Raw genomic sequence first — 25000 nt, forward strand, 5'->3', positions numbered from 1 at the left:
GTACCAGGAGGCTGTGTGTGTACCAGAAGCTGTGTGTGTACCAGGAGGCTGTGTGTGTACCAGAAGCTGTGTGTGTACCAGGAGGCTGTGTGTGTGTGTGTAGTGTGGTGTCCTCCTGCCAGGACTTCATCTCTCTGTCCTGGCTGCTTCAGATAGGAGGTGGTGTTGTGACTTCATCTCTCTGTCCTGGCTGCTTCAGATAGGAGGTGGTGTTGTGACTTCATCTCTCTGTCCTGGCTGCTTCAGATAGGAGGTGGTGTTGTGACTTCATCTCTCTGTCCTGGCTCCTCCCTCGTCCAATAGCACAGCTCCCTCTGGGCTTCCTCTATGCTGCGCTCCCGTGAGAGACATCCATCTAACTCAACGCTAAGCACAGGTATTATTCTAGGCAGATGAAATGTTATTGTAATGGGACAAAGGAGAAGAGGACAGGGAAACGACTGTGTGTGTGTGTGTGTGTTGAGAAGGCTGACGTAATGAAGACCCTGACAGCAAGCTGTGTCCGTCAGGCCTGACGAGGACTCAGTCTTGCACTGGAGAATCCCAGCTCATCCAAAACACTCACATGCTGAACATTCCTCTCTGTAATGCAACCCAGATCATATAGGACCCCAGCCCACCCCTCTCTCCCTCTTTCCCTCTCCCTCTCCCTCCCTCTCTCTCTCTCCTACCCTACCTCTCTCTCTCCTTCCCTCCCTCACTCTCTCCTTCCTTCCCCCTCTCTCTCTCTCCTTCCCTCCCTCCCTCCCTCCCCCCTCTCTCTCCTTCCCTCCCTCTCTCTTTCTCCTACCCTACCTCTCTCTCTCTCCTACCCTCCCTCTCTCTCTCCTCCCTTCCTCCCTCCATCTCTCTCCTCCCTCCCTCCCTCCCTCCCTCCCTCCCTCCCTCCCTCCCTCCCTCCCTCCCTCCCTCCCTCCCTCCCTCCCTCCCACCTTTCCTCCCTCCCTCCCTTTATCTCTCTCTCCCTCTCCCTCTCTCTCTCTCTCCCTCTCTCCCTCTCTCTCTCTCTCTCTCTCTCTCCCTCTCTCTCTCTCTCTCTCTCTCTCTCCCTCTCTCTCTCTCTCTCCCTCTCTCTCAGCCCCCCTTCTGGTCTCCCATAGGTTCAGAAGAGGGGTTGTGGTATACAGTACCTTGTATACATTTCAGCCTCTTGTGTTGTAAGATGTTAGTGTGTCTTCCTGTGTGATGGGGCCAGTCAGAGCTGTTCTCCTGACGTTCCACAGCGACCGCCCCTCAACGCAGCAGAACAACGGGTTACAATTCATTCACACAAGAAGAAGCCTGACCAAGGAGAAGGGCCTTATGAAACATAGCTAATAAACTGAATCTCTCCAGGCTCTGCACCTTTGAGAGCGCCGTCTCTGCTCCCTGGTGCCCTGGCCCTGACCTGTGACTCATGCTGGCGGCGATGTGTCTATGACTTCCAGCTGGACGCCGCTGCAGGGCAGTCAGTTCCTCCGCTCTCTGCTGATGGGGCCTTGCTGGGCGTCCTGTCTGTCACTCCTGGCTCTCTGCTCTGGAGCCCTCCCCCGGGCACAGAGCCACGCTGGGCAGCTTCCCAGGGAGCTGGGTCACAGGTCTGAAGGGAAGAGATGCATCACCCCTCTCCTGGGAGCAAACCTGGTCCCCAGCAGCCCCGCCCCCACCCTCTCTCAATATATATATATCTCTATGTCTCGCTCTCTCCCTCTCCTTTTCTCTTTCTTGGTCTATTTCTTTGGCTCTTTGTTCTCAGATGAAAACGAAAAAAGAGAGGGAGGGGGTCCAGTTTCAGATCTCCCCTCACATCCCCTCCCATTCAGCGATGGATAATCTGCCATTCATTGAAGACCAAAGCAAGGGGCCTTAATCCCTTTCATTAGCGATGATCAGACGTGAGCACGTGCTAAGGGACCACAAGATGACTGCCTCTCTACACCAAGAGAGCTGAACATCTGCTAGCCACCGTCCTGATGTCGTGAGGGCAGCTTGGTGGTCACCCTCTCTGGCAGCTGGTCTTCTCCAGCCTGGTACTCAGGGTGTCTGGATCCTGGATGGGCAGAGCCGGGCTGGGCGGGGCTGGGATGGTTCAGGACTTAGTCTGGCTGCCTGAACACCACCGTCCGGAGGCTCTTCGCCGTGTGGTTTTGACGAGCGCTTCCCGACATGTGTGGTAATGAGTGATGGCACTGGGGCATTGTGGGTAAATGTATGTTTGCTTATACAAACTCCCAGTTATGATGCACTGGGGGAAGAGAGAGGAGGTCAGTAAAATCAGTCAACTTCCAAACGATGATGCCAAGTGCGTTGACTTGCCTTAGCAGAAACAATACGTCTTTTTTAACATAGAATAAACTTAGCAGACAACAAAGGCTTGCTGCTTTCATCAAGGTCTCGCATTCCCAGGCGTCCCATACTCCTAACAGGGGACACATGGGTTTGAACTGCATCAACATTCCCTGGATATCAAACAGAGAGTTTGTTCTTGTGTTATTCTGAGAGGGTAAATGTTAGCATTGCTGGAGCGTGTGGTGTGTTGTGGTGGATCAGCTGGGCGATGGTGGACGTGTGTCTGGGTGGGAGTGATGCCCTTCTGCCTGACTGTCTGGGACAGCGTGTTTACACTGACTGCTTCGTGGGCCGTGTCAGATTGGCAAAGCTGGCGCATGCCAAGGAAACGTTCTGCCTTGAAAGCTAACGACTTCCCTTGAGCTGTTTGTTCTAATCAACTGTTGGCCTCCCAGAAAAGACTTGTTGTTCACCTCAAAGCGACCCTGAAGCCCTGGTGATTAAAGAGCTTCTGCCCCTTGTTTGTCTCCGTGGCACCGCCTTGTGCAGCGTGGGGGTCCTGGCAGATGAAGCCACAACAGGGCTCTTCTCGGGGTCTTGGCTGTGGGGTTTGTTGTTGTGCTGAAGTTGCCCTCCTTCAGATCAGACCGGCAGGCTCCTCTGCTCCCTGGTGAGGCTCAGATCATCCTTCCTCTCCTCCAGTCCCTCACTCCTTCTCAGGTTCTCCAGCCAGACTGGAGGGGTCCGCTCTGGGGGGCTGCCTCCCCCCAGACAGCCCCCCTGGGACACCCCGGGCAGGTCTCCCCTTCCTGTGATTGATGAGTGATGTTGGACCTCTCCCCCCCCATCTCAGGAGCCCGGGTGGTCCACACTGTGATTGTACTAAATTACCAATTAAAGATTTATGTCAGGCTGGACCCATTCGACGAACAGTTAGCTACCCTCAAACTGGAGACTGACTTTTACATTTATTTTACCTTGAAATTGTAGCACAACTTCGGAATTTGCGACTGACACTCGAAAGTAACAAATTGCTGAATGATTGGGGGCTGAATGAGGGGTCTCCCCTCCTCCTCTCTGTCTCCTCCTCTCTCTGCCTCCTCTCTCTCCCTCCTCCTCTCTCCCTCCTCTCTCTCTCCCCTTCCCCTCCCCTCTTCTCCTAACACTTTGACTGAACCGAAGACGAGCAATGGAGTCCACGTTCATTGTTCTCGAACCCTCCTCAATCCTAAATTGACGGTAGCTAAGGTGAAGAAGCACACTTTGGCAGCTAGCTTGGGGACCAGGGCTAAGCCCCTCCCACCAGCAGCTGGGGGGTCTCCCTGCTCCCGTCGGTCTGACAGGATATGACCGGCTGATGGGCACATGTGCTGGAGAGTTGCTGGGATCGTTGGCACCACCCTACTGTCTAGGTGGGTCGGCTGGTGAAGAGAGAGGCTTGTCAGAGCCTTGTTTGCCAAGCGTCTACCACCACACAGCCAGACACTTTAGCCCCAGACACTCCAGCCCCAGACACTTTAGCCCCAGACACGCCAGCCCCAGACACTTTAGCCCCAGACACACCAGCCCCAGACACTCCAGCCCCAGACACTTTAGCCCCAGACACTCCAGCCCCAGACACTTTAGCCCCAGACACTCCAGCCCCAGACACTTTAGCCCCAGACACGCCAGCCCCAGACACGCCAGCCCCAGACACTCCAGCCCCTGCCTGTCACTCCCAGACCTGTGGGTCATCGTCACCCCGGCCTGTGTGCCTGCAGTCTGCTGGAGCTCTGTCTGAGAAACACACACTACACCTGCCTCCTGTCTGTCCTGCCTCATGTCTGTCCTGCCTCCTGTCTGTCCTGCCTCCTGTCTGTCCTGCCTCCTGTCTGTCCTGCCTCCTGTCTGTCCTGCCTCCTGTCTGTCCTGCCTCATGTCTGTCCTGCCTCGTGTCTGTCCTGCTTCCTGTCTGTCCTGCCTCGTGTCTGTCCTGCCTCCTGTCTGTCCTGCCTCGTGTCTGTCCTGCCTCCTGTCTGTCCTGCCTCGTGTCTGTCCTGCCTCCTGTCTGTCCTGCCTCCTGTCTGTCCTGCCTCGTGTCTGTCCTGCCTCATGTCTGTCCTGCCTCCTGTCTGTCCTGCCTCGTGTCTGTCCTGCCTCCTGTCTGTCCTGCCTCGTGTCTGTCCTGCCTCCTGTCTGTCCTGCCTCCTGTCTGTCCTGCCTCCTGTCTGTCCTGCCTCATGTCTGTCCTGCCTCGTGTCTGTCCTGCTTCCTGTCTGTCCTGCCTCGTGTCTGTCCTGCCTCCTGTCTGTCCTGCCTCGTGTCTGTCCTGCCTCCTGTCTGTCCTGCCTCCTGTCTGTCCTGCCTCCTGTCTGTCCTGCCTCCTGTCTGTCCTGCCTCCTGTCTGTCCTGCCTCGTGTCTGTCCTGCCTCCTGTCTGTCCTGCCTCCTGTCTGTCCTGCCTCCTGTCTGTCCTGCCTCATGTCTGTCCTGCCTCGTGTCTGTCCTGCTTCCTGTCTGTCCTGCCTCGTGTCTGTCCTGCCTCCTGTCTGTCCTGCCTCGTGTCTGTCCTGCCTCCTGTCTGTCCTGCCTCGTGTCTGTCCTGCCTCCTGTCTGTCCTGCCTCCTGTCTGTCCTGCCTCCTGTCTGTCCTGCCTCGTGTCTGTCCTGCCTCATGTCTGTCCTGCCTCGTGTCTGTCCTGCCTCCTGTCTGTCCTGCCTCGTGTCTGTCCTGCCTCGTGTCTGTCCTGTCTCGTGTCTGTCCTGCCTCGTGTGTCCTGCCTCGTGTCTGTCCTGCCTCGTGTCTGTCCTGCCTCATGCCTGTAAGGGTGAATGTGTTTCCTCCTGTCTGTCTGTGTGACACGATAGTGTGGTGAATCCCTGTGTGAACTGAATTTACATGACTGCTTTAAAGTTGTGTCTGGCCTGTGTGTGCGTGTGTCTGTTTGTATGAAGGAGGGTGATAGGGTGATCATCTGGAGTGTTTGAGAGTCTAGTGTAGAGGACACCATACCCTCTCCTAAGCCAGACAGTCCTAAATCACATGACGGATATCGTCCTATCACCACGTGTTGTGATGTGAGAGGAGGCTGTTCATGCTGGGATCCAGTTTCGTGTTTCCTGAGCTGTGAAATCTGTGACTAATCACGTTGTTCCTGTCCTTTGTGGGCTCTGATTACCCCTCCTACCCCCTCAGCCATCACTACTCTTCTTCACTTCCCGCTAGGGAATGCTGGGGAACAGTTACACCCCCGCCACAACTAATGGAGCGTGCCACGACCCGACTGGGTGCTGAGCGAATGATGACATCATGTTTTCAGGCCTCTGTCAGCGAGTGCGTGGCCGGTGCTCGGTCCTAATGGACTGACGAGGGTCAGGCGTGTACAGCGCTGCTATGCTGCCGTGCTCCACAAGTACGGCACTGAAGGACGAACTGCAGCAGGGGAATGTTGTTGTTGGAGTGAATCAGACGGCGTGCCAGCGGCAGCATCCTCTCTGGGACTGAGCGCTCCGTGCATCCGTCATGATAGCACGGGCGCCCCAGGCATTAGTCTATAAGTGGATTTACGCTGTGGTCAGTCAGAAGGGTCCTGGCTGTGGCTGGCTGTGTCCTCTCTGCTTACACACAGTACGGTCTGGGGCTCTGCTCCTACCTGTCCCCCGGGCAGAGGAGATACGTGGGTAATGTGATTAGAAATGATGCAGGATGTTGTTATTTGATCCTGCTGGATGGCAGTGCTGTCATATAAACATGGTGGATGAGGATCCGTTTCTGGTCCTCCTCCCTGGCGTCCTGCAGGGCCCTGCTGTGGGTCCCCTCACTTTATACCCCCCCTATACATCTGTTAGTTATATGACCCCCTCCTGAAGCTGATCTGTCTCTCTCTCTGTATGTCTCTCTCTCTCTGTCTGTCTCTCTCTGTGTATGTCTCTCTCTCTGTCTGTGTCTCTCTCTGTCTGTCTCTCTCTGTGTATGTCTCTCTCTCTCTGTGTCTCTCTCTGTCTGTGTCTCTCTCTGTATGTCTCTCTCTCTCTGTCTGTGTCTCTCTCTGTCTGTGTCTCTCTCTGTATGTGTCTCTCTCTGTATGTCTCTCTCTCTCTGTCTGTGTCTCTCTCTGTCTGTGTCTCTCTCTCTGTCTGTGTCTCTCTCTGTCTGTGTCTCTCTCTGTCTCTCTGTGTCTCTCTCTGTCTCTCTGTGTCTCTCTCTGTCTCTCGCTGTCTCTCGCTGTCTCTCTCGCTATCTCTCTCTCTGTCTCTCTCTGTCTCTCTCGCTGTCTCTCTCTCTGTCTCTCTCTTTCTGCTGGAATGACTTTACTTTAGACAGATATGGGATTTCTCTGACTTTAATCAGCCTGTTATTTCTCTTTTGCAGCGTATGCAGTAATTGCTAACGGCCAGGTGGAATGCCCCAAAGGCTACAAAAGGATGAATCTGACTCATTGTCAAGGTAGGTTAAACCTGAATGTTAAGTAAATCCAACTGTAAATATGTCTGCCAATGCTCTTGAGATGAAGAAAGTAAAACATATTCTCTCTTGAGCCACTGAACAGTGTGGGTCTGAACAGTGTGGGTCTGAACAATGTGGCTCTTGAATTCTAATGAGCACCGTGCATAAGCATACCTTCTACTTACATGCAACATCTGCGTTCTAATAAAACCCGGTATTTTACAACAACTGCCATGGCGTTTCTCTGCATAACCGAACCCCCCAGGGCGTCTTGAAAACTATTCGTAGCCGTATGTCCGGGCCCTCTGGGAACCAGGTCAAGGGTACACTTAGCCCTAGCCCAGGGTCATGGTTCAGCTGCCAAGAACACCCTGGGGCTTTTTAATTGGTCTGTGGAGGTCTGAGAGTCGAACGGTTAGGGCAGGTCGTGATTATGGTTGATGTGGTTCTCTGAGGTTCTCCGTGGTCGTCTGGGGAGTAGAAGCCACAACTTTATGTTTGACAGTTGGTTTCTCAACCCTCGCTCTAAATCTGTGGGCGGGCGAGGACAGCCCGACTTCCCGCTCTCCCATCAGTCTGCGTGTAAAAACAAACGCGGGACGAACGAGCCCTCGTCTCTCTCCCCGCGGGCCCTCGCACGCCCGGCCCTCTGGACGCAGGAGAGATAACCGCCCACTGAGTGTCCGTCATCTGTAAGGCAGCAGGACAGAGAGACATACTTCTATTGCTGCTATCGTAGATCATAAGTTGGAATGCCTCTTATCGACAGACAGATCTGAAGCCTTATCAGGCCCCCAGGAAGAACGATCTGAGCAGCTGAGGCCTGAGCTGATCTGCGTGTGGACCACAGAACATCTGACCCGTGAATGATGGGAGAAAACATCAGCAGTAACATACTGTATATATACCAATATTTTCAGTGCCGTGAATGATAACATAGATTGATGACCACCTTCTGCTACCCAGGGAATAGATTAATGGTTACACAATCTGAAAGGCATATCATTCTGAACTACGTAGCCAAGTCAATGTTGGAGTAGTGTCTGACTGCTCCAGTCACAGCGCTCCATCCTCTAGGGTTGCTCTGCCAGTGTGCTCGTCCACATGTCCAGAGGAGACCTTTGATATGTCTCAGAGTTATGATGGAATTATTGAGACAGGAAGTTCTCTTGCATTCCAATATTTAGAAAAAGGGCTGCAGACAAGGACTCATTTTGTGCCGTCCAAAATGGTGTCAAGAGTTGCCAACAGACTTAGTCATTTATCTTGCCTTTATTCAGCTTGCTTTTGCTGATCACTTCAAGATGTTAGTGCCTGGTTTCTCCAGTTTGAAACACCACACTGACAGTTACCCACAATATTTACTGGCTAGCTTCAAAGTCTCTGTCCCATTCGACTGCCGATCCATTCCCAAAAATTATTTTAAATTTCAACCCTCAGAACAACTGCCAAGGAGGCAAAAATCCTGATTTTTCTGGGATACTGTCATACTTATTATTGCGATTGCATCCTGCTTGCCAAAGCATGATCCCTCTTCCACAGACCAGTGTCACATCCAGCGTTTCCAACGCAGACGTGATACCCCGGCTCCCCCTCTCTCTCTCTCTCTCTGTCTCTCTCTCTCTCTCTCTCTCTCTCTCTCTCTCTCTCTCTCTCTCTCGCTCTCTCTCTCTCTCTCTCTCTCTCTCTCTCTCTCTGTGTTTAGTAAGAGTGTCTCTCTCTCTCTCTCTCTCTCTCTCTCTCTCTCTCTCTCTCTCTCTCTCTCTCTCTCTCTCTCTCTCTCTGTGTTTAGTAAGAGTGTCTCTCTCTCTCTCTCTCTCTCTCTCTCTCTCTCTCTCTCTCTCTGTGTTTAGTAAGAGTGTCTCTCTCTCTCTCTCTCTCTGTGTTTAGTAAGAGTGGCTCACGTCACGGACACGGGGCCCTAAGGACCACATGCTTTTCTCTGACTGTAGGACTTCAAACACCTCCTGGAGGAACGAGGTCAGCCGGGCCTGAGTTTGGATCCACGGGTCTGGGAGTGGACGGAGCAGAACCTGAGCCTGTGTGTGAACTATCTGTGGAGGGTGGTGCTGTTCAGAGTCTGGAGCACACAGCTCAGTCTCTGTGGAGGGTGGTGCTGTTCAGAGTCTGGAGCACACAGCTCAGTCTCTGTGGAGGGTGGTGCTGTTCAGAGTCTGGAGCACACAGCTCAGTCTCTGTGGAGGGTGGTTCTGTTCAGAGTCTGGAGCACACAGCTCAGTCTCTGTGGAGGGTGGTGCTGTTCAGAGTCTGGAGCACACAGCTCAGTCTCTGTGGAGGGTGGTGCTGTTCAGAGTCTGGAGCACACAGCTCAGTCTCTGTGGAGGGTGGTGCTGTTCAGAGTCTGGAGCACACAGCTCAGTCTCTGTGGAGGGTGGTGCTGTTCAGAGTCTGGAGCACACAGCTCAGTCTCTGTGGAGGGTGGTGCTGTTCAGAGTCTGGAGCACACAGCTCAGTCTCTGTGGAGGGTGGTGCTGTTCAGAGTCTGTAGAGCAGATATGAGGTCAGATTACACACACGCTACTTCAAAGTGAGGTTGAAATGGAGATGGAATTCCCACTGTAACCTGTTAAAGGACTGGTTCAGCCCTGCTTGGCTCCTACTTCATTACGTACACACACATTAATCCTCGGATATCAGTCAGAGACAAGCGGGCCAGGAGGTAAACATGGCTGTTTCCCTGTTGTGATTTTGAGGAAGAACACATTGCTGTTCTCCTAAGCTGTGGTCTGGTCTTAACATCACCCCACCAGGAAACATGGTCTGTGTCTTCTGTTAATTGCAGCTTTGGCTTGGTTTACAAAGGAACAGTCACCATTCACAAATCCTCAAATAGATGTTTTTTTTTTCCTCTGCTTTGTGTGTCTGATTCCAAACCTTGAAAGTACAACAGGCTTACGGGAAGGAACTTTGTGGACTGTTCCTTTAATGAACGACCTTTATGAAAAAAACGGGTTTACGGCTTGCTTGAAAAGGAAAAGAGGGGGGGGGGGGGTTACATCATTCCTATAGATGGGTGGCTATGTGGCTCTTCCTCTTTGAAACCCTTTCTCCCTTTCTTTCGAGCCTCCCAGATGCTCCAAGTTAGGGTCAGCAGGCTGTCAGTTTCACACATGTTGGATGCAGTGAAGTCATCACTCTGATTATCACAATAACAGTGGTGTCATGAGAGGCCTGTCTCCTCTGGGTCAGGACCAGTCCAACATGCTCCCTCTGGCCAGGGGCTCCACACCGCAACCAGCCACCAAGCACACACCCAGAGGTGTTGTTCAGATTAGTGGAGGTCGTGACATGCTGCAATGCCAGTCAGTTCCAATCCCTTACCCACCAGCAGACTGTAGGAATAACACTAATCTGGGACTCAACCTCAGCAGGGATTAACGACCCCATGTGATGCAGAAGGAGCCTCAGTTTGACCTTGGACTCCCCTGGGGACGTCACACTGTTTAAACTTGACCTCCGGTCTCCACGGTTACGAAGGCGTCTTGTGTGAAGAACACGCATCCTCTCCATGAGCCCTGGGCGCCCTCAGAGAGGGGGGGGCTCCCTCAGAGAGGGGGGGGCTCCCTCAGAGAGGGGGGGGCTCCCTCAGAGAGGGGGGGGGGGGGCTCCCTCAGAGAGGGGGGGGTTCCCTCAGAGAGGGGGGGGGGCTCCCTCAGTGAGGGGGGGCTCCTCCAGAGAGGGGGGGCTCCCTCAGAGAGGGGGGGGTTCCCCCATGCGGGTGCTTCCACGTGGTGGCTGGTTGTTGCATCATTACTGACATTGGGACTGAAACTGGGTCACAAGGAGGTCGTCTGTGACCTTGGACTGGCTCCTCATTTAATCCTCCAGTTTTCACCCAGACGCACGGTGGGTCACACACAAAAAACACTCACAAAGCGTTTAACCTGACGGCCATACAGCAAGCTTCGACAGTTTCCTTATAAGTTCATTTTTTCCAGCGGAGGGCACAACAGCAAAACAAAAGATTATTTATGAGTGGGAAAATCTTTTGTGGCAGCCTGTCAAGTCCAGTCGAATACGTCTAATGATTTACTCTTTGTTTGACTGGAGGGAAAACAAACTTGTCCCTGTTGGATCGAGTGGTGGCAGGGCGGAGGGACTTGGGACTTGGCGAGTCTGTCGAGGCTGGGTAGCTTGCCACCCATCTCTGGTGACTGAGGAGATCAACACGGCTGTTGAGATCAGCTACAAACCAACCATCTGAGCACCCTCCCTCGCGCTCAGCAGCACAGGCCACAGCTGAAAGACTGTGGGCTCAGTTCCTCAAGCCAAAGATACTCTGTCTTGGTCATTGTATATGTGAAATGCTGAGAAAACACAAAACATGGATCTGAAACAGGCTAGGATGTCTGGCAGCGTCTGTGAGATCTCCTCTCAGACACCACAACTTTCCCCTGCTGCAATATTTCACAATACAGTAGATGTGGAGAAAAGAGGCTGTAGTTTGTGTGTAGAAAAATGGTTTATACAGTTCTCAGTGATGGCACCCACCCTGTTTTGATATTATGCTTGTCGGCTCCATCGCTCATCGCTCTCCGACAGCCTGTTCAATGACCGTTGATCACTTACATTCAATCAACTCTTTCCAGTTAGCTTTGACATAAAACAGCAGACTCACCTCATCTCAAACTTTTCAATTTGAATTCAATTTATTTGATCAAGATGGACAGTGTACATTCACGAACATTAAAATGTAAATGCACCCAATTAGAGCCTAAAGCATAGTTTCCGTTGGCAGTCCCCCTTCCCAAGTGAAAAAAGGCATTAAGTTAAAATATATCAAACATAAAATCCCGATACAAAAGCTCCACTTGATCCTTAACCATGGGTAGAAGGGAAAGAACAACGAGTATACAAACAAGTGGTCAAATGTTTTTTCTACTCCTAAAAAATAATTCATTGCTGTGAAATAAGACATAACAGTGTGTCGCACAGACCTGTAATGAACGTGGACGTACAATAGAGGGAGATTACCTGACACTGGAAGCTCAGTTTGATTGAAGAGAATTCATGTCAACAAGACAATCCTTTCCTGGTCAGTAACCCTTGGCGTGAGTAGTGTGCTGTGGTGTTGACTTTGGTGTGTTCTCTCCCTGGTGTCCCAGACATCAACGAGTGTCTGATGCCTGGCATCTGCAAGAACGCAGAGTGTCTCAACAGCCGGGGAAGCTACAGGTGCACGTGCAACCCAGGTTACATGCTGGACCCAGCCAGGAGCCACTGTGTGTGTGAGTCCTCCTGCCCTCTGGCAGATCACACCACACACTATCAAACAGCGCACAATACCCACCCATATAAACACTCTTTGTGGTAAATTAACCGTTTGTAAGGTTGCTGTGTGTTGTCTATCAACACATCACAAATGTTCATAAAATGTTTTATCTATTAAAAAATCATGAATAACATTTGAATTGAATCACGAGGTACCAAAAGATTTGCACCCCTCCTGTCTCGTTGACGTCTCTCTCTCCTGGTCAGCGGACAAGGCCGTGTCAGATCAGAAGGCCATGTGCTACCGCTCTGTGTCTGCTGGTTCCTGCTCCCTGCCCCTCTCCCTGCACATCACCAAGCAGATCTGCTGCTGCAGCCGTGTGGGCAAGGCCTGGGGGCCAGCCTGCCAGCACTGCCCTCTGCCTGGATCAGGTACACCCCCCACCCCACCCTCTCTCCTTCTCCCTCTCTCTCTCTCCTCTGCCTTCCTTTCTTCCAACCTCACCTTCTCTCCTATCTTCTCTTTTGCTTGTTTTCTCTCTTTCACACGTTTTCTTTGTCTCTCTCTCTCCAACGTTGTTCCCTCTCTCTCGTTTTCATCCTTGGTTCTCTGGGCATGTGTCACGTGTGACCGATTAATAAAAGCATACACACAACTCAAAACAGTGTCAGTTCAGCAGTCATGGTGGAAGGGCTGTCCTTGGAGGCAGGCATGTGAGGCAGGCAGGTGAGGCAGGCAGGTGAGGCAGGCATGTGAGGCAGGCAGGTGAGGCAGGCAGGTGAGGCAGGCAGGTGAGGCAGGCATGTGAGGCAGGCAGGTGAGGCAGGCATGTGAGGCAGGCAGGTGAGGCAGGCAGGTGAGGCAGGCATGTGAGGCCGGCGGCTCACATGTGAAGCAGGCGTGTGTAGCTGACTTAGAAGACAAACATAACCAAACGACTCCTCATGCTTTGACCTCACGCTTTGACCTTATGCTTTGGGTTGTATAATTGTAGGAGTCGTTACTGTGTTATCATACTAGCCCTCAGAGAGTAATTCCACTAATGGTCTGGCTATATATCACACAGTAAAAAATACGACCAAAGAAAAAACTGCCAAGTACAACACTGGAAGTGGTTGTCCTCCTGGGTTTTTGTCTTCCCTTCTTTCGCTCTGATTTTTATCTTCAGAGTCGGAGAGAACAAGAGGGTTTATGCCAGTTTGTGCAGAATGCCTGCTGTGGCCCAGGGTGATTCATGGAGGTCAGAGATCAGATATCAAATAAAGACCCACCTCCACACTGCCCAGGACACCACAGCACAGCCTGAGCACTCCAACACAGCACAGCACAGCCTGAGCACTCCAGCACAGCACAGCACAGCCTGAGCACTCCAGCCTTCTGCTCTTTGTGAGCCTGCAAGCAGCAGGAGCCACGTTCAACAAACAAACGTCCAGACTCATTAGAAGGAGAGTCTGGTTACGCTGGTTGAGCGCTGTGACTCCTGCTCCTCTCAGACTCCCTGTGGTGTGGTCCCTGGCCCTGCCCAGACCCCCGGTCACTCTGTCCCAGAGTCATTAGTCATCAGTCTGTCACCTGTCTTCCCCCTCACCATCACCGGACCCTCCCGGCTGGCAGTGGGGCTGTTTCTGTTCCACCCCTCTCTGTCCATGAAAGCCTTGGCGAGGTCAAGTTCCTGGTTCCAGGTCAGGCAGGGGACAGGGCTGTTTAGCTGTAATGGATTCACTAGCTGCTGAAGACCACTGGGCTCCGACACAAAGAGCTTCAACCGCCCTCCTTTATCTCTGCTGACTGGCTGTCCACACACAGCCTCAGTCACAACGCTTCGCAGGGGAGTTCAAAGGTCAGCCGGTATTATATGATCCCCTACTTCCCGCGCTGGCTCTGGTGAGAATATGAGTCTGGCACCACCAGATCCCTCCAAATCCCCTTTCTCAGAGACCTCTCTGATGCCTGTCACTGGCCAGCCTGCCAGCCTGACAGCCTGACAGCCAGACAGCCAGCCTGCCTGCCAGCCTGCCTGCCTGCCTGCCTGACAGAAACCCTACCCCCCCCCCCTTGCAGCACACAGAATAGCATGCTGGACATAATGGTATTACACGCATGGCTTATGGCATTGCTGTGAGCAGCAGACAGACACAGGAGCCATCATCGCTCTGGCAGCGTTATCTTAAGAGCCCCGGGGGGGATAGCGGTGCACAGTGGGATCGTTTCTGCGGCTCATTCTTTGGCCCTGTGTGTGTCTCACCTCCAGAGTGTGTGTGTGTGTCACCTCCAGAGTGTGTGTGTGTCTCACCTCCAGAGTGTTTGTGTGTCTCACCTCCAGAGTGTGTGTGTGTGTCACCTCCAGAGTGTTTGTGTGTGTCACCTCCAGAGTGTTTGTGTGTCTCACCTCCAGAGTGTTTGTGTGTGTGTGTGTCTCACCTCCAGAGTGTGTGTGTGTGTCACCTCCAGAGTGTTTGTGTGTCTCACCTCCAGAGTGTGTGTGTGTGTGTGTGTCTCACCTCCAGAGTGTGTGTGTGTGTGTGTGTCTCACCTCCAGAGTGTGTGTGTGTCTCACCTCCAGAGTGTGTGTGTGTGTGTCTCACCTCCAGAGTGTGTATGTGTGTGTCTCACCTCCAGAGTGTTTGTGTGTCTCACCTCCAGAGTGTTTGTGTGTGTGTGTGTCTCACCTCCAGAGTGTGTGTGTGTCTCACCTCCAGAGTGTGTGTGTGTCTCACCTCCAGAGTGTTTGTGTGTCTCACCTCCAGAGTGTGTGTGTGTCTCACCTCCAGAGTGTTTGTGTGTCTCACCTCCAGAGTGTGTGTGTGTCACCTCCAGAGTGTTTGTGTGTGTCACCTCCAGAGTGTGTGTGTGTGTGTCACCTCCAGAGTGTGTGTGTGTCTCACCTCCAGAGTGTGTGTGTGTCTCACCTCCAGAGTGTGTGTGTGTGTCACCTCCAGAGTGTGTGTGTGTGTGTCTCACCTCCAGTGTGTGTGTGTGTGTGTCTCACCTCCAGAGTGTGTGTGTGTGTGTCTCACCTCCAGAGTGTGTGTGTGTGTGTCTCACCTCCAGAGTGTGTGTGTGTGTGTGTCTCACCTCCAGAGTGTGTGTGTGTGTGTCTCACCTCCAGAGTGTGTGTGTGTGTGTGTCTCACCTCCAGAGTGTGTGTGTGTGTGTGTCTCACCTCCAGAGTGTGTGTGTGTGTGTGTCTCACCTCCAGAGTGTGTGTGTGTGTGTCTCACCTCCAGTGTGTGTGTGTGTGTGTCTCACCTCCAGAGTGTGTGTGTGTGTGTCTCACCTCCAGTGTGTGTGTTTGTGTGTCTCACCTCCAGAGTGTGTGTGTGTGTGTGTCTCACCTCCAGAGTGTGTGTGTGTCTCACCTCCAGAGTGTGTGTGTGTCTCACCTCCAGAGTGTGTGTGTGTGTGTCTCACCTCCAGAGTGTGTGTGTGTGTGTCTCACCTCCAGAGTGTGTGTGTGTCTCACCTCCAGAGTGTGTGTGTGTGTGTCTCACCTCCAGAGTGTGTGTGTGTCTCACCTCCAGAGTGTGTGTGTGTGTGTCTCACCTCCAGAGTGTGTGTGTGTGTGTCTCACCTCCAGAGTGTGTGTGTGTGTGTCTCACCTCCAGAGTGTGTGTGTGTGTCTCACCTCCAGAGTGTGTGTGTGTCTCACCTCCAGACCACTTCAAGGAGATCTGCCCGGCCGGTCATGGCTATGCGTACTCCCGCTCTGACGTGCAGATCTCCCTGAGGCAGCTGGAGGAGCAGGAGCTGAGGAGGAGCGGCCTGTCATGGGAGCTGCCCAGCCCGTCCTACCCCCAGCCAGCCCAGCCTGTCCAGCCAGCCCAGCCAGCCCAGCCAGCCCAGCCTGTCCAGCCAGCCCAGCCTGCTCAGCCTGCACAGCCTGCTCAGCCTGCACAGCCTGCCCCTCCACGGATACCCCCCTACCCCGAGACCCCACAATACCCCCCACCACCACAGATACCCCTCCGACCACACCAACCACACTACCCCCAGTACCCTACCCCGCCCCAACCCGCCAAGGAGACCCCCAGGAAACCTGAAGGTAAGGAAGAAGAATCATTATTACTTCCTGGTTGTTTGTCACGTCCATTGAAACCTGTTAGTTCCTTCCAAACGAGGTACCCAGTTGACCACAGCTGTTATTAGCACAGTACATCCCTCCATAGCTTAGGTATATTTATAATCCAGTTTACAACGAGAAGCCTTTTCAGACATGACAGAATGAAGCAGCTATTTGTGATAGTCAAAACACCAAGCGGATGTTTTGATGTTCGTTAATAGTGGTTTTATCCCTGCCTACTAAATATAACAGAGTATGGTGCATAGCACAGCTCCCTGCCAGGCCTTAATCCACACAGGTCCAACACCAGCCACCTCAGGCTTTCTCTCAGAAACATCCTCCCATTTAACGTCATGACCTCATTCACTGGCAATGCCTTAGCATTGTGATTTATGTGAGGAGACCGTAAATATTTAGGGATTGTGTGTTCGTTATCAGAGATATGTTTGGCTCTCTTTATTTGCATTTTTCCTCAGGCTGTGGTGTATATTATTTGAGTTCTTGAGCTTCTCAGGCTTAAGGGATGGGTGTGTTGTAAGCTTTGTTTTATTGGAAACAAGACGGACCCAGTGAGAACATGAACTGATCTTTGTGGTGATAATACTCAGCAATGCTAAGAGAATGTGATGGTAAACCCTCTCTGTCTGTCTGTCTCTCTCTCTCTCTCTCTCTCTCTCTCTCTCTCTCTCTCTCTCTCTCTCTCTCTCTCTGTCTCTCTCTCTCTCTCTCTCTCTGTCTCTGTGTCTCTCTCTCTCTGTCTCTCTCTGTCTCTTTCTCTGTCTCTCTCTCTGTCTCTCTCTGTCTCTTTCTCTGTCTCTCTCTCTCTGTCTCTCTGTCTCTCTCTCTCTCCTCTCTCGTCCTCAGCAGATGTGGAGATACTGGAGCTGGTGAGTTGCTCGTGTGTGCGTCTGAAAAGCACATGCATGTGGAATGTTTATCTTAGAAACGTGTGATTATATTTGAACACGTGAGGTAAGTGGAGTCACGTGTGGTTGAACCAAACCTGACGTGGCCCAGTGTCCCCCTGCTCACACCCCCTGATCACCTGTGTCCTTCACAGCCTCCGCTGGTGAACGAGTCTCCTCAGAAGTATCCAGGTAATCATTCTCACCTCAGCTCACGCACCAGCACACGAAACACTTCCTGTTTCTAACTGGGAAATCACTGGATCCCCCCTGACGTTTCTCCTCACCATCTCTCCTTCTCTTTTTTTTCCTCCTTCTCCCCCCTCTCTCCCCCCTCTCTCCCTTCCTCCCCCCCCTCTCTCCCCCCCTCTCTCCCCCCTCTCTCCCCCCTCTCTCCCCCCTCTCCCCCCCTCTCTCTCAGAGGTGCTGGAGAGGGGGGGGGAGAGCGTCACTCCTCCTCCCATCAGCGTGCATCCAGAGTGGGACGAGCAGGACACCGCCTCCATCGTCGTAGCAACCAAGGTCACAGGTGACGTGGCGCTCGTGAGATGTAGACTGTTCTGAGGCACAGACCCAGGGGTCAGGGCTCAGGGGTCAGGGCTCAGGGGGCGAGCTGAGCATGTGTTGCTCTCCTCCCACACCCCCCTTCTTCCCTCCTTCCAGACTAAACGTGCTGGATGAGGGCAGTCTGATGGTATTGGAGGATTGTCTCTTGTGCAGATGAAGCGGGTAGTCGCAGGTGTGTCCAGGTACTGTGTTCCAGGAGCTCTGTGGTCACTGGACCTGTGTTTGCTCCAGATGTTGACAGGTGCTCCGTCACGCCCACCATCTGTGGTCACGGCCAGTGTGTTCCAGTGCAGACCGGCTACACCTGCTACTGTGACCCTGGATACAAACTCAGCGCACTGCAGACCAACTGCATCGGTAAGACCGAGGGAGGGAGGGAGGGGCAGAGAGAGAGAGGCAGAGAGAAAGAGGCAGAGAGAGAAAGGCATAGAGAGAGAGGCAGAGAGAGAGAGGGAAAGAGAGCGAGGGAGAGGGAGAGACAGACAGAGACTGACAGAGAGAGACAGAGACAGACAGAGACTGACAGAGACTGACAGAGACAGACAGAGACATAGACAGACAGAGAGGTAGAGTGAGAGAAACCCTGGCCCTCAGGCCCTGTCTGCTGCAGAGGTTCTGTCAGTTCTGCATATGTCTGCATCCACACGTCTTCCACTTTAAGGTCTTGAGAAATCAAAGCCCCGCATGAGGGGGAACGGTTTGTTTCCACTGACCTGCTGTACGCAGCCTGAGCGTGGAGGGTGTGTCCAAGCTGCCAGCGAGCACTGACCCGTCCCCCCTTGTGTCCATGCAGACGTGAATGAGTGTGAGGAGAGCCCATGTGGAGGGAAGGGCCACTGTGTCAACACGTTTGGCTCCTACACCTGCCACTGCTTCAGCGGATACAGCCAGGTCATCACCCACAACAGGAAGTTCTGTCAAGGTGAGGACACTCATGGCAAATGTCCTTTTCCTCAGTATGTTCGCCAGGCACGTGTAAAACAACAACAACATGATGTTATGACTCTAAATAGATTCAGATGTGTGAATTCCTATTTTCCCTGGTGGCGTCAAACATTCCCAGATATAAACGAGTGTGACATGCCTAACAAGTGCCAGGCGGGTGAGTGTGTGAACACAGACGGATCGTACACCTGTGAGTGTGGGGCTGGCTTCACCAAGTCCTGGAGTGGCAACTGTGACGGTGAGCCCAGCTCCACGCACACACACACACACACACACACACACCAGCACCAGCACAGCACAGCACAGCACTGGCCCTGCCTGGGTCAGACTCAGGCCTCACATGCGGCCCTGTTCCAGAACAGACATTGTTGTATTTTCCTCTGCTCTCAGCCAGGACTGAAACAGAACTGGGTCTGTGTGAGTCAGGGTTGTACGGCTGCACCCCAGGGGACCTGTGTGTGTGAACCAGCGTGTCACTGAAAGCTTGTTTTAATGTCCCCTGCCTCCCCCCTCCCCTGCCTCCCCCCTCCCCTGCCTCCATTCCCCTCCCCTGCCTCCATTCCCCTCCCCTGCCTCTCCCCTGCCTCCCCCCTGCCTCCCCATATATCCTCCCCATCTCCAGATGTGGATGAGTGTGGGCAGCCTGACTCCTGCCCCAGTGGGCTCTGTGTCAACACCCCGGGCTCCTTCCTCTGCCAGGCCTGTGGACTGGGCTACAGGGCAGCCAGCGGCAGCTGCGTGGGTAAGACGCTCCCCCAGGGCCCCCCCAGGGCCCCCCCAGGGCCCCCCCAGGCCAGGGCCCCCCCAGGCCAGGGCCCCCCTGGAGGGGAGCAGGGCTCCCTCTGAGCTGTCATAGTAGGGCCCTGCTCTCCCAGCCTGACACAGCCTCACATAAGCTACAGCAACCAATGGCAGTGCCAGAAATGACCGAGGCGTCGTGGCAACAGGGCATTGACCCCCCATGAGGAGGTGTTGACAGCTGAAGACAAACTCCAGTCAGACACCAAACTGAACAGGGCTAGATTCCATTTAGCTCTTGTGGCTTTGTTTATAAATGGGTTAGTCGTTGCATGGAGGTTGAAGGGAATTGTAGGAAGTATATTTCATGCTGTAATCCTCCTCCTAAAGACTTTATTATTGGATGTTTTATGTTCCGTGGACAACCACAGTTCCCAGGTCCCAGCAGGCCAGCTCCAAATGCATTGTGGGTGATGATGGCCCCCCCCCAGAATGGGCACTGCTGGGCTCTCGTCAATGTTTCCAGCGACTCGCGCGTCCCCCCCCCCCCCCCCCCCCCGCCCTCAGAACCAGACCCATATTGTTTAAACACATCAGCCTTGTTATTTCTGATCCTTTCATATCATGGGCTGCTGTAAAAGATTGTTTGTAATACTTCAATTTGGGAGACTCCAAATATTTTCCCTTGGACAGGGTCTTGAACAAACAGGCTGTTATTGTTGGAAGGCCCTGGCCGGTGTCTCGGGCCCCTGTGGGGCTAGTCTGGCCTCTCAGTCTGGGGCCGGGGCGAGTCCTGGGCTGGGGAGGTCCCTGGGCGTATGGAGGGGTCACAGGGTTGTGACCCTGCTGTGCTGGGGTCCTCTGGATAAACAGGCAGAGCCAGTAGTGGTCCGTGACACAGCCTGTGTGACAAGCAGCGGTGTGGTTAATGAGGACTGAGGGAACAATGCAGGCGAAGCCACACGAGGTTTACGATGTGCTCTCACAGCAGCTCCTGCCTGGAGGGGTTCCTGTTCAGGCACAGTCCTCCTGGTGGTGCAACATCTCACCCTCACCTCCACTCACACAGCTCGTCCAACTCCCTCTTCATTTAGGAAGGATGACATACCATAGATGTCAGTCGTTAGTAGGAACAGCACACGCATTGTTATAGAAAGATAAAGATAATGCTCATTAAGCTGCAATCACAGCAACTCTGTAATTCAGGGGTTAAGTCATCTTGGTTTATTTTCCTTGGAAGAGAAGCCCACTTAGTTCTGCTTTATTCTATTCTATATCAGTTTAAAGAGGAGAACAGCACAGTGGGGTTAGGTGTGGGGTTGGGGTTGGGGTTAGGTGTGGGGTTGGGGTTAGGTGTGGGGTTGGGGTTAGGTGTGGAGATGGGGTTGGGGTTAGGTGTGGAGATGGGGTTGGGTGTGGGGTTGGGGTTAGGTGTGGGGTTGGGGTTGGGGTTAGGTGTGGGGTTAGGGTTAGGTGTGGGGGTGGGGTTGGGGTTAGGTGTGGGGTTAGGGTTGGGGTTAGGTGTGGGGTTGGGGTTGGTACAAAGCATCCCTGCCTGTCAAGTTAGGGTTAGGGTTAGGGTTAGTAATCACATCACTGCCGATGTTTCTCTCCAGTCTGTATTATCTCTGTGTGACCTGATGACCCCTGACCCTAACCTTCGCATGCTTCTCCTTCCTGACCTCCGTGGCCCCTTAGACGTGAACGAGTGCCTCGACCAATCGCTGTGCACCCACGGGAGGTGTGTCAACACGGATGGCTCCTACAGCTGCCACTGTTACCAAGGATACGAGGCCTCACCGGACAACAGCAGTTGTCAAGGTAACTTGCTGGTGAAAGCGTAGGTCGCAGCTCACGAGGTTCCTCAGTTGATGTGAAAGTCAGAGCTGTCGCACGCCCCCCTCGCTCTAGCCCCCCCTCGCACGCCCCCCTCGCTGCTACTGAGCATGTCTGTAAGGCCCAGAGGGGTTCAGGCACAGTCGGACAGCGAGGAGAGGCTGTTTACGAGCCGCTCTGTGTCTCTTTGTCTCCAGATGTGGACGAGTGCCTGCTCCTTGGGGTCTGCTTCCACGGCAGGTGTGTCAACCTGGACGGCTCCCACAGGTGCACCTGTAGCCATGGTTACCAGGCCAGCTCCGACAGCACAGCCTGTGAAGGTCTGTAGAGCATGAGGCCCATGGAACACAGCCTCTTTATAGCTCCCCGCTACCGCATGCTAACACATGCTAACACATGCTAACGCATTTCAACACATTCAGATCTCGATGGCCTTTTGACGTCCTCTTGACTGTGTCTTAATCAGATGTCAACGAGTGTGCGACGCGTAATGTATGCCCCACGGGAATATGCATCAACGCTGAAGGTTCCTACTCGTGTCAAGACTGCGGCCCTGGGTTTGAGCGGTCTCCTGATGGGCTGAGATGCGAGGGTGAGGAAGCCGTAAACAGAACGCCCTCTCTGTTTTGGTGAAGAACAGGGTCAAAGGTTGAAGGTCAAAGTTAGCTTCTTTTTTTTTGTTTGTTTTCCACATGCACCGAATAGCATAGCATCATCAGGGCCGTGACATTCTTGTGACCCGGCAAGCAGCGTCCATACAGCGGCATCCCCCCCCCAAAACGATGACATTAGAAACGCGTATATTTCAACATAGTGTGTGTTGTGTGTTCCAGATGTGGATGAGTGTTCCCAGGCTGGCGTGTGTCTGGGCGGCGGCTGCATGAACTCTCCAGGGACGTTCAGCTGCAGCCACTGCAGGACGGGCTACAAGGTGTCCCAGGACAGGCAGCACTGCGAGGGTGGGGCTCCCTCACAACACCCCTCTGGTCCTTCTACGGTCCTCCAGGACTGGCCTGCTGTGAAACTGTGAAAGCACTGTAGTGTTTTGTGCTGTGCGGAGACAATATTCTACGCATCATCACTGAACATACAGTTCCCAACTCTTCCTGTGTGTGTGTGTCTCAGACGTGGACGAGTGCCAGAGCCAGGCTGTGTGTGGTAACGGGGTGTGTGTGAACTCGGAGGGGTCCTTCTCCTGCGTCAGCTGTCCTGCAGGGTACACAGTCTCTGCAGACGGAGAGCTCTGCCAGGGTGCGTCTCTCCACATCTACTGGGGAGGGGGGAGCTAGCTTAGCGGTTAGAGCATTTGAGCATTTGATCTGGAAACTGTAGATGTTTACCTTGGCTGGACAGTGGTTTTACCTGCCTGTTTCTGTTCCTGATGCAGATGTGGATGAGTGTGCGCTGCCCAGTACGTGTCCCCGGGGAACATGCACCAACACAGAGGGTTCCTACACCTGCCTCAACTGCAGGACTGGCTTCACTGTCTCTGACAGCAGACAGGAGTGTGAAGGTACAGTAGGCAGCTTAAGTGTGTCTCTGTGTGTGTGTGTGTGTGTGTGTGTGTGTGTGTGTGTGTGTGTGTGTGTCTCTGTGTGTGTGTGTGTGTGTGTGTGTGTGTCTCTGTGTGTGTGTGTGGTTGCGTGTTTCCAGATGATAGTGTTGCAGAGCAGACCCTGCCCTCTGGTCCCAGGGCATCAGAGCAGACCCTGCCCTCTGGTCCCAGGGCATCAGAGCAGACCCTGCCCTCTGGTCCCAGGGCATCAGAGCAGACCCTGCCCTCTGGTCCCAGGGCAGCAGAGCACACCCTGCCCTCTGGTCCCAGGGCAGCAGATGTGAGCAGCCGTGCCAGGCGAGCTGAAAGGCTCGTTGGTGCGTGTGTGATCCTTCCTCCTCTCCTGGAGTCAGCTTTGCTGTTAAAGGCGTCAGGTGTGACGGACCCTGTGGCTTCTCCTGAGCTCAACATCCCAAAATACTCCTCTCAGACATCACATCATAGCAACAGCTTGGATCTCTCCACCTCTGGCACGCTCACAGCGACACAGAGGCCTCAGAGAGAGGAGGCCAGCTGGGCGTCTCTCCCCCATAGATCCCCTGGAAAGATAGGGAGCTGCTGACAATAGCGGCTGATGTCATCTTAGTGAATAACGATCTGGCTCATTAGAAGTGGCACCTTTTGGTCTTTTCAGAGAGGCTTGTGTTGTGGGGGATCCTGGGCTCTCTGTGCTGTTGTGCTGAACTGAGATGCCTTGTCTGTGTCCTCCTCCGCTCCCAGATGTGGACGAGTGCGCCAGGCCTGACGTCTGCCCAGGACAGCTGTGCAGAAACACCCCGGGCTCCTTCTCCTGCCGAAGCTGTCCTCCTGGCCTCTCCCTGTCTGAGGACAGGTCTGTGTGCCAGGGTAAGACTTCTCACTGTCTGAGGACAGGTCTGTGTGCCAGGGTAAGACTTCTCCCTGTCTGAGGACAGGTCTGTGTGCCAGGGTAAGACTTCTCACTGTCTGAGGACAGGTCTGTGTGCCAGGGTAAGACTTCTCCCTGTCTGAGGACAGGTCTGTGTGCCAGGGTAAGACTTCTCACTGTCTGAGGACAGGTCTGTGTGCCAGGGTAAGACTTCTCCCTGTCTGAGGACAGGTCTGTGTGCCAGGGTAAGACTTCTCACTGTCTGAGGACAGGTCTGTGTGCCAGGGTAAGGCTGCCTGCAGCCTCCGCTCCTCTCTCACTCTCACACCAGACAGTTTTCACTCCCTTAGCAACGCTACACACTGTCTCCATGAGAAACACGGTCTCTGCCGGGAAAAGGAATTTCCACTGATCACATAACCGCGATCCAGTGAGTGTTTGTTGATAGTCATTAAGCACCACCTGTAATGGCTTGCTGTTTTGGAACCAATGCCCTTCCTGCATACTTATCTTTCCACCCTTTTTAATAAAGCGCTGGCCGTGCTGATAAACAGGACTTTGCATGCTGTAGTGACTCAGTGACTCGCACGCAGACAGTAAAGGCAGGAGAGGGCAGACAGTAGAGGTAGACAGTAGAGTCAGGAGAGGCAGGCAGTCATAACTGGTTGTCTTGTTGTCTGTCTCTGGGTGGGGTGATATGATCTTTAACCTTTTTCTTGTTATGATGTATTCTCTCTCCATCTCTCTCTCTCTTTCCTTTTGTCAGACATAGACGAGTGCCTCTTCCTGGGGGCGTGTCCTGGGGGTGTGTGCACCAATACCGAAGGCTCTTTCTCCTGCATGACATGTGACCTCGGCTTCGCCCTTTCAGCCAATGGGCTCTCCTGTGAAGGTGCAGCTCCTCCTTTTCCTACTTCCTGAACTCCGACAGCCAGGACATCAGATTCCATCAGTGATTATCTGTGGTCACAGGCTAGCTTCATGACATGTCTTCAGTCACACACCTTCATTCCAGTGTAGGAAGAGATGTCATGTGATGCATGTAAATGTTCATGAAGCTCACCTTGAGGAAGAAAAAACAACAACTTTATTTCTAGAACAAACAACTGTGTGAGCTTAGCTCATCTGTGATGTGAGCAGGTCGCCAGCTGTGTCCCCTGTGACTGTCCTGTGTGACTGTCCCCTGTGTGACTGTCCCCTGTGACTGTCCCCTGTGACTGTCCTGTGTGACTGTCCCCTGTGACTGTCCTGTGTGACTGTCCCCTGTGACTGTCCCCTGTGACTGTCCCCTGTGACTGTCCTGTGTGACTGTCCCCTGTGACTGTCCTGTGTGACTGTCCCCTGTGTGACTGTCCTGTGTGACTGTCCTGTGTGACTGTCCTGTGTGACTGTCCCCTGTGTGACTGTCCCCTGTGACTGTCCCCTGTGACTGTCCCCTGTGACTGTCCTGTGTGACTGTCCCCTGTGACTGTCCTGTGTGACTGTCCCCTGTGACTGTCCCCTGTGACTGTCCCTTGTGTGACTGTCCCCTGTGACTGTCCCCTGTGACTGTCCCCTGTGACTGTCCTGTGTGACTGTCCCCTGTGACTGTCCCCTGTGACTGTCCTGTGTGACTGTCCTGT

At 53.4% G+C, this 25000-nt stretch overlaps 1 protein-coding gene across 1 annotated transcript in view; it reads left to right on the forward strand.

The window, feature by feature from the left end:
- The window catches only part of LOC146300197 (latent-transforming growth factor beta-binding protein 2-like), a 91390-nt gene that overhangs the window by 46762 nt on the left and 19628 nt on the right, over positions 1-25000 (forward strand). The window contains exons 9-26 of the mRNA XM_084681500.1: positions 6618-6692; positions 11819-11941; positions 12192-12356; positions 15581-15967; positions 16853-16872; positions 17046-17082; positions 17611-17814; positions 18251-18379; positions 18521-18640; positions 19025-19144; positions 20839-20961; positions 21174-21296; positions 21443-21568; positions 21810-21935; positions 22102-22227; positions 22364-22489; positions 23252-23377; positions 24145-24270. Of these exons, the coding sequence (XP_084537626.1) occupies positions 6618-6692; positions 11819-11941; positions 12192-12356; positions 15581-15967; positions 16853-16872; positions 17046-17082; positions 17611-17814; positions 18251-18379; positions 18521-18640; positions 19025-19144; positions 20839-20961; positions 21174-21296; positions 21443-21568; positions 21810-21935; positions 22102-22227; positions 22364-22489; positions 23252-23377; positions 24145-24270 (2382 nt within the window). The remainder of the gene's footprint in view (positions 1-6617; positions 6693-11818; positions 11942-12191; positions 12357-15580; positions 15968-16852; positions 16873-17045; positions 17083-17610; positions 17815-18250; positions 18380-18520; positions 18641-19024; positions 19145-20838; positions 20962-21173; positions 21297-21442; positions 21569-21809; positions 21936-22101; positions 22228-22363; positions 22490-23251; positions 23378-24144; positions 24271-25000) is intronic.

This window comes from Hypomesus nipponensis, chromosome 3 (genome assembly GCF_054491055.1).
Source record: "Hypomesus nipponensis isolate SF chromosome 3, ASM5449105v1, whole genome shotgun sequence".
In the NCBI taxonomy this organism is placed as follows: domain Eukaryota; kingdom Metazoa; phylum Chordata; class Actinopteri; order Osmeriformes; family Osmeridae; genus Hypomesus; species Hypomesus nipponensis.